Raw genomic sequence first — 9,377 nt, forward strand, 5'->3', positions numbered from 1 at the left:
GCTTGTTATTGAGAAAGATCCGAGGAGAGTGGCCAGAGTTGTTCAAGCTGACTGTAATTCAGATAACCAAGCGTTACAACAGTGGTGTGCAGACGAACACTTCTGAGCACATGACACATCGAACCTTGAAACAGATGGGCTGCAGCAGCAGAAGACAACACCGGGTTCCACTCCTGTACCAAATAAAGTAGCCACTGGGTGTGTTTTAATTTCATTGGTAACATGAAAAATAAAGTGGGTTAAATTGTGACTTGGTGTTGCCCAATGGCTGCGTGAGACCAAGACCATACCTTTCATGTATTTTCGTCTTCTTAAGGTCCAGAAAATGCCAAGACCAAGAGCTATCAACAGAAGACAGAGGAGCAGACACAAGAACACCAGCCAGCCCGAGACAACTGGGAAGAAAACATCTGAAAAGCAAATGCCAATGATTAGACAACATTGCCTTGAAAATAACCCACAGACATCATTCATTTTCTATTTAAGAAAAATAAGGCTGAAAGTGCATGGCTACTTTAGGAAGTGTCCTGTATTTCTAAAGCCACAAGGGAAGATATGAATAAAATTGCACGGGTGCAGAGAAAGTTTACAAAGATGCTGCCAGAAAGTGAGGTCCCGAGTTACAGTGAAATGCTAACGAGATTAGGACTTTGTGCCCTGGAACACAGGAGAATAAAGAGGAAATTCCATGAAGATATACACAATTATGAGGGGTATAGATAGGACAAACAGAAGCTGGCTTTTCCACTGAAGTTGGGTGAGACTAGAACTAGAGGTCCTGGATTAAGGGTGAAAGGTGAAATATTTTTGGGAAACTTGAGAAGGAGCTTATAGGATGGTGTGAGCTGCCAGCAGAAGCAGCGAATGTGGGTTTGATTTCAACATTTGAGAGAAGTTTTAAGAAATACACAGATGAACAGGGTTTGGAGGGCTATGGTCTAGGTGCAGGTTGATGGAACTGTGGAGAATAACAGTTAGATATGGACTGGGTGGATTTAAACTGCAAACATGGGCAAATGGAACCAGCATAGATAGATATCTTGGTTGGCATGCACCAGTTGGGCAGAAGGGCCTGTTTCCACACAAAATTCAGGATTCAAGATTGCTTAATGGCATTTCCAGTACACAAGGAGATTGAACCAACTGTTAATCTGAATCCAATGCAGCATAAGAAAAATCCAAATATAAAGAACACCTTAACACAATAAATATGAATATATATACATACAGGGTCTGATTTGGAGCAGTCAACATGGATTTGTGCGTGGAAGGTCATGTTTGACAAATCTTATTGAATTTTTTGAAGCGGTTGACGAGGGTAAAGCAGTGGATGTTGTCTATATGGACTTCAGTAAGACCTTTGACAAGTTTCCACATGGAAGCTTAGTTAGGAAGGTTCAATCGTTAGGTACTAATATTGAAGTAGTAAAACGGATTCAACAGTGGCTGGATGGGAGATGCCAGAGAGTAGTGGTGGATAACTGTTTGTCAGGTTGGAGGCCGGTGACTAGTGGTGTTCCTCAGGGATCTGTACTGGGTCCAATGTTGTTTGTCATATACATTAATGATCTGGATGATGGGGTGATAATTTGGATTAGTAAGTAAGCAGATGATACTAAGGTAGGTGGCGTTGTGGATAATGAAGTAGGTTTTCAAAGCTTGCAGTGAGATTTAGGCCAGTTAGAAGAGTGGGCTGAAAAATGGCAGATGGAGTTTAATGCTGTTAAGTGTGAGGTGCTACATTTTGGTAGGAATAATCCAAATAGGACATACATGATAAATGGTAGGGCATTGAAGAATGCAGTAGAGCAGAGTGATCTCGGAATAATAGTGCATAGTTCCCTGAAGGTGGAATCTCATGTGGATAGGGTGGTGAAGAAAGCTTTTGGTACGATGGCCTTTATAAATCAGAGCATTGAGTATAGGAGTTGGGATGTAATGTTAAAATCGTAGAAGGTATTGGTGAGGCAAAAATTGGAGTATTGTGTACAGTTCCGGTCACCAAATTATAGGAAAGATTTCAACAAAATAGAAAGAGTACAGAGGAGATTTACTAGAATGTTACCTGGGTTTCAGCATCTAAGTTACAGAGAAAGATTGAACAAGTTAGGTCTTTATTCGTTGGAGCGCAGAAGGTTGATGTGGGACTTGATAGAGGTATTTAAAATTATGAGGGGGATAGATAGAGTTGACGTGGATAGGCTTTTTCCATTGAGAGTAGGGGAGATTCAAACAAGAGGACATGACTTGAGAGTTAAGGGGCAAAAGTTTAGGGGTAACTCGAGGGGGAACTTCTTTATTCAGAGAGTGGTAGCCTTGTGGAATGAGCTTCCAGTAGAAGTGGTAGAGGCAGGATCGATTTTGTCATTCAAAAAAAAATTGGATAGGTATATGGACAGGAATGGAATGGAGGGGTATGGGCTGAGTGCAGGTAGGTGGGACTGGGTGAGAGTAAGCGTTCGGCATGGACTAGAAGGGCCGAGATGGCCTGTTTCTATGCTGTAATTTTTATCTGGTTATATGGTTATAATATAGCTTATTTGCAAAAACAGATTGTATGTCCATAAAGTGATGCCAGCCATAGGAGTGTCATACAGATGGTGAGTGACAGGAAATAATAAAGCAGTGGGGCGTGGAGGGGTGGGTTCGTGGGTGCTCAATGTGATTGTTCGGGTGTTTGGTTGGGCAGTTGTGTGTGAGCAGAGTGTACAGAGAAAGGCTCAGTGCACAGTGCTGGGGGTTACCCCTCTTGAGGATGATGGGGAGGGAGTTGCTGTTATGCATCCTGACTATCCAAGGTCTGTTAGTTTGGAAGACCAATGCCCAGCTGCACAGTGGTGTAGTTAGACCAAGGAGTAAGAACTTATGATGATCATACAAAGGAGTAGTTTGTAAAGAAACATAAAATGATGGTGTTGGAAGTCACAAAATAATTAGTTCAGTACATCACAAAGAGTTCCTTTACAGAAGGGATGATCAGTGTCCTAGATTCTCCTGGGAAATATGACAATCGAGGGATATGTGGGAGGGAAGAGTTAGATTAGTCACGGAGTGAAATGGTCAGCACAGCAATGTGGGCTGAAGGGCCTGTACTGTGCTGTATTGCTCTACATTGCATGTTCCGTGTTCACTGCTCCAAATGGGGAACAGCTCGTTAAAAATATTCATACAATTGCTTCAAGGACTCATCACCCTGGGATTATTCCTGGTCAGTCTGGAATGGGCAGAGGAAACATTATAAATGACACAACTAGCCACTGTCCATGTGTGAACAATCCCTCTTCAATAATCTGGAGGGATCCAAATCAAGAAATCCCACCACACCACATTTCAGCTCTGAGCTGATATCCAGGACCAACCTACTTATAGAGCCTTCCTGTGGAAAACAGAACATGGAACATTACATCATGGTACAGGCCCTTCGGCCCTCTATCAAGTCACCTCTTATCCTCCTTCACTCCAAACAGGAAAGCCCTATTTCACTCAACCTATCCTCATTAGGCATGAGACAAAACCATCAAGGGCAGACAGGATTGTTTGTAGAGTGAGATTATCTTGGCAGTGTAGTTACTTTGTTGTCTCTCATCGTTCAATTTATTAGCTATACAAATCAATTGTGATTAACTACATTAGGTAGTTTACAAACCTGCTATCTCGATAGTTGCTTCTTGTCCTTTCTTCAGTACTTGATTCTCTAAGATACACCTGGACCTGTTGGTTGCATCTTTTGATACAAAAATCTTGCTCTTGGCATTTATCAGGCCTTTGGAATCCTGGTTGTAATTTATTTCAGACTTTGAAGTCAAATTCTTTTTATCACCACTAATCCATTGTATCAGTGGTTTAGGATACCATCCATTAGATTCACAGACAAGTTGAATTTCATTTTTTCTATATCCTCCAATGTTGATCCAGTGCTCGTATCCCAAAGCTGCAAGAATCAACAAACAAATTTAGAAATAATATTTGTGATGAACTGCTCTTTGTGTAAAACATGAGAAACGTTCAGCACGAGGTTGTCAGTTTAGATCCACTCTGTGCACTCTCTGCTGTGCTTTCTCACTGCCCCAGTTTGCCAAGTTTGAACCCAAAACAATTGTTCTTTCTGTCTGTCTCTTCTCATTGCTGCCATCAGGAAGGAGGCCAGGAGCCTCAGGATCTACACCACCAAGTTCAGGAACATTAATTACCCCTCAAACAGTAGGCTCTTGAACCAGAAGGGATAACTTCACTCACCCCAATACTGAACTGCTCCCACAATTGATGAATTCACTTTCAAGGACTCTTCATCTCATTTATTGCTTACATATTTATTTATTATTATTTTGTTTGTTTTTACTTATTTTATTATTTGTGTATTGTGTTGTCTTTTGCACATTGATTGTCTGTCTCGGTTGTGTGCAGGTCTCTTTCTACTTATTGTGAATCTCCGCAAGAAGGTGAATCTCAGGATGGCATATATGTAGTTAGGTAATAAATTTACTTTGAACTTTGAAACGGTCTGTGGAGCTCAGTAGTGATTTTCTGTGTCGTGCATGTACCTTCAACAATGTATTAGGGTGAACCTGATGCAGAACTACCAATAAAATCTCCCAGCTTTGCCAACTTTCAAGCCTCTTAAATGTTTCTGAATGAATATTAAGTTGGCTGATATAAGAGGGCCTAACTTTAAGTAACAGAAAAGTATAGGGGAGATGTCCTCAGGGGTAGTTGTTTTTTTTAAGAGAGTAGTGGATGTGTAGAATGCTCTGCCAGGATGGGGGTTGAGACAGATATGTTTGGGTCACTTAAGAGACTATCAGACAGGCATGTAGCTACTACTATGACTCACAGAGTGAGTGTACTGTTGTGGCACATAGTATGCCCACAATTCACTAACACTAATCTACGTTCCTTTGGAATGTGGGTGCAATCCCACATGGTCACAGAGAGAACGTATAAACTCATTTCAGACTGCAACGGACATTTAACCTTTGAACCAGGATCTGATCATAGCGTTACACTAACCACTATGCTACCACGCTGCTCTCACCAACCTACAGGTACAACCCAAATCCCACAGTTTTGCAATACTGTGAACACGTTGATCACCATACAGTAAAATGGAGATTTATTTTGATCTAACTGTATTCTTCTTGTAAAAGTTTTGGATAATTTTTGTCCAACTGGTGTGTTACTGACAAATGCTGCTTACGTGATGCTGTGTCTCTGTGATGTTGTGATGCAAGTAAGTTTTTCATTGCATCTGTACGGATGAGTTTTCACTTTTTAGACATGCCCACTAACCTGCAACTTGCAAGACAATAGATGTTTCTTCAAAATCAATTCCATTATCAACTGAGCAGATGTATGTCCCTTCATCAGCTACTCGGATGTTCTTTATTCGAAGGGACACATTTCCTTTATCTATTTGGTCTTTGAACAGCTCAGTCCTTCCTCTGTAAGCAGGATCTTGATTAGCAGTTGCATCTCTTCCGTCTCGGAACTCGTGAACTGCAGAGTGGAGGTCTGTTTTAAGCCACTGGAGTGCCATGCTGTGACTCGATTCCGTTGGCACAACTTTACAGTCCATCCTCACATCTTCACCCACGATGGCTATGACAGGACGCTCTGGGCCAATAACTTGGAATTTACCTGTTACATATAAAAGAAAGACCAATTTCAGCAAATATCTTACACTCATTAATATAACCATATAACCATATAACAATCACAGCACGGAAACAGGCCATTCTGGCCCTCCTAGTCCGTGCCGAACTCTTAATCTCACCTAGTCCCACCTACCCGCACTCAGCCCATAAACCTCCACTCCTTTCCTGTCCATATACCTATCTAATTTTACCTTAAATGTCACAACTGAACTGGCCTCTACTACTTCTACAGGAAGCTCATTCCACACAGCTATCACTCTCTGAGTAAAGAAATACCCCCTCGTGTTTCCCTTAAACTTTTGCCCCCTAACTCTCAAATCATGTCCTCTCGTTTGAATCTCCCCTACTCTCAATGGAAACAGCCTATTCACGTCAACTCCATCTATCCCTCTCAACATTTTAAATACCTCGATCAAATCCCCCCTCAACCTTCTACTCTCCAATGAATAGAGACCTAACTTGTTCAACCTTTCTCTGTAACTTAAGTGCTGAAACCCAGGTAACATCCTAGTAAATCGTCTCTGCACTCTCTCTAATTTATTGATATCTTTCCTATAATTCGGTGACCAGAACTGTACACAATATTCCAAATTTGGCCTTACCAATGCCTTGTACAATTTTAACATTACATCCCATCTTCTGTACTCAATGCTCTGATTTATAAAGGCCAGCGTTCCAAAAGCCTTCTTCACCACCCAATCTACATGAGACTCCACCTTCAGGGAACTATGCACTGTTATTCCTAGATCTCTCTGTTCCACTGCATTCCTCAATGCCCTACCATTTACCCTGTATGTTCTATTTGGATTATTCCTGCCAAAATGTAGAACCTCACACTTCTCAGCATTAAACTCCATCTGCCAACATTCAGCCCATTCTTCTAACCGGCATAAATCTCCCTGCAAGCTTTGAAAACCCACCTCATTATCCACAACACCTCCTACCTTAGTATCATCAGCATACTTACTAATCCAATTTACCACCCCATCATCCAGATCATTTATGTATATTACAAACAACATTGGGCCCAAAACAGATCCCTGAGGCACCCCGCTAGTCACCGGCCTCCATCCCGATAAACAATTATCCACCACTACTCTCTGGCATCTCCCATCTAGCCACTGTTGAATCCATTTTATTACTCCAGCATTAATACCTAACGACTGAACCTTCTTAACTAACCTTCCATGTGGAGCTTTGTCAAAGGCCTTGCTGAAGTCCATATAGACTACATCCACTGCCTTACCCTCGTCAACATTCCTCATAACTACTTCAAAAAATTCAATAAGGTTTGTCAAACATGACCTTCCACGCACAAATCCATGCTGGCTACTCCTAATCAGATCCTGTCTATCCAGATAATTATAAATACTATCTCTAAGAATACTTTCCATTAATTTACCCACCACTGATGTCAAACTGACAGGTCTATAATTGCCAGGCTTACTTCTAGAACCCTTTTTAAACAATGGAACCACATGAGCAATACGCCAATCCTCCGGCACAATCCCCGTTTCTAAAGTCATCTGAAAGATCTCCGTCAGAGCTCCTGCTATCTCTACACAAACTTCCCTCAAGGTCCTGGGGAATATCCGGTCAGGACCCGGAGATTTATCCACTTTTAAATTTCTTAAAAGCGCCAGTACTTCCACCTCTTTAATTGTCATAGGTTCCATAACTTCCTTACTTGTTTCCCACACCTTACACCATTCAATATCCTTCTCCTTAGTGAATACCGAAGAGAAGAAATCGTTCAAAATCTCTCCCATCTCCCTCGGCTCCACACATAGCTGACCACCCTGATTCTCTAAGGGACCAATTTTATCCCTCACTATCCTCTTGCTTTTAATATAACTGTAGAATCCTTTCGGATTTACTTCCACCTTATTTGCCAAACCAAACTCGTAGCTTCTTTTAGCTTTTCTAATCTCTTTCTTAAGTTTCCTTTTACATTCTTTATATTCCTCGAGCAATTCCTTTACTCCATGCTGCCTATATCTATTGTTGACATCCCTCTTTTTTCGAACCAAGTTTCTAATATCCCTTGAAAACCATGGCGCTTTCAAACCTTTAACCTTTCCTTTCAACCGAACAGGAACATAAAGATTCTGTACCCTCATAATTTCACCCTTAAATGACCTCCATTTCTCTATTACATCCTTCCCATAAAACAACTTGACCCAATCCACTCTCTCTAAATCCCTGCGCATCTCCTCAAAGTTAGCCTTTCTCCAATCAAAAATCTCAACTCTAGGTCCAGTCCTGTCCTTCTCCATAATTATATTGAAGCTAATGCTATTGTGATCACTGGACCCGAAGTGCTCCCCAACACATACATCTGTCAGCTGACCTATCGCATTCCCTATCCAACACTGCCCTATCTCTAGTCGGTACTTCTATGTATTGTTGCAAAAAACTATCCTGCACACATTTCACAAACTCTAAACCATCCAGCCCTTTTACAGAATGAGCTTCCCAATCTATGTGTGGAAAATTAAAATCTCCCACAATCACCACCTTGTGTTTACTACAAATATCTGCTATGTCCTTACACATTTGCTCTTCCAACTCACGCTCCCCATTAGGTGGCCTATAATACACTCCTATCAGTGTTACTACACCTTTCCCATTCCTCAATTCCACCCAAATAGCCTCCCTAGAGGAGCTCTGTAATCTATCCTTCCAAAGCACCGCCATAAGATTTTCTCGGACAAGCAATGCAACACCTCCTCCTCTGGCCCCTCCTACTCTATCACACCTGAATATATTATTAATTAATTATAATTATCTTTAATTTGGGGGAAAACTAAAATATACCTTTGCTCAAAATGATTATGGGCTCAAGCTGGTAAATATTTCTACTTTAAATGCATCAAAATTAACCTGAAAGATTCTACAAGTTTGTCTGGTAAATATTTCTCTACCAATCTGAGAGACAAAAGAGGAAAGCAACCATAAACATGAGGTTCTGCAGATATTCGAAATCATTAGCAACATGCATACCATTTTGGAGGAACTCAGCAGGTCAGGCAGCATCTATGGAGGGGAATAAGCAGTTAACATCTTATGCTGAGACATTTCATCAGGAATGGAAAGGAAGGGTGAAAAAGCCAGAATGAGAAGGTGGGGTGAGGGGAAAGGGCACTGGCGAGCAGATGATGGGTGAGATTAGGTGGCCGGGTGAGAGGGGATGAAGCAAGATACTGGGAGAAGATTCATGTAAGAGATAAAGGCTGAAGAAGGATGAATCTTGGAGGAGAGGATAGTGGACCATGGGAGAAAGGACTGGAGAAAGAGCAACAGATAGAGGGTTATGAGCATGTAAGAAGAAGGGGAATGAAGGGAGTCAGAATGGGGAATGGGAAAGGGAGAAAGTGGAGTGGGGAGAACTTACCCGTCACTGGAGAAATCAATGTTCATACCATCGGGCTGGAGGCTACCCAGATGGAATATGAGGTGTTGCTAATCCAACCTGCGAGTGGCCTCACTGTGACAGTAGAGGAAGCCATGGACAGGCACGTTGGAATGGGAACAGTAAGACAAATTGCAGTACCCATGTAAAAACAAACAACATAAAATCTGCAGATGCTGGAAATCCAAGCCACACATACAAAATGCTGGAGGAACTCAGCAGGCCAGGTACCATCGACTGAAAAGTGTACAGTTGCCGTTTTGGACCGAGACCCTGGCCTGCTGAGTTCCTCCAGCATTTTGTGTGTGTTACAC

General features: G+C 41.8%; 1 protein-coding gene across 1 annotated transcript in view; it reads right to left on the reverse strand.

Moving 5' to 3' along the window:
* LOC140722256 (butyrophilin subfamily 3 member A3-like) overlaps positions 1-8,674 on the reverse strand; it is a 42,640-nt gene extending 33,966 nt beyond the window's left edge. The window contains exons 1-4 of the mRNA XM_073037052.1: positions 8,655-8,674; positions 5,287-5,634; positions 3,647-3,931; positions 291-410 (exon numbers count right to left, since the gene is read on the reverse strand). Of these exons, the coding sequence (XP_072893153.1) occupies positions 291-410; positions 3,647-3,931; positions 5,287-5,572 (691 nt within the window). The 5' untranslated portion in view covers positions 5,573-5,634; positions 8,655-8,674. The remainder of the gene's footprint in view (positions 1-290; positions 411-3,646; positions 3,932-5,286; positions 5,635-8,654) is intronic.
* Between the last annotated feature and the right edge of the window lie 703 nt (positions 8,675-9,377).

Source organism: Hemitrygon akajei, chromosome 2 (genome assembly GCF_048418815.1).
Source record: "Hemitrygon akajei chromosome 2, sHemAka1.3, whole genome shotgun sequence".
Classification (NCBI taxonomy): domain Eukaryota; kingdom Metazoa; phylum Chordata; class Chondrichthyes; order Myliobatiformes; family Dasyatidae; genus Hemitrygon; species Hemitrygon akajei.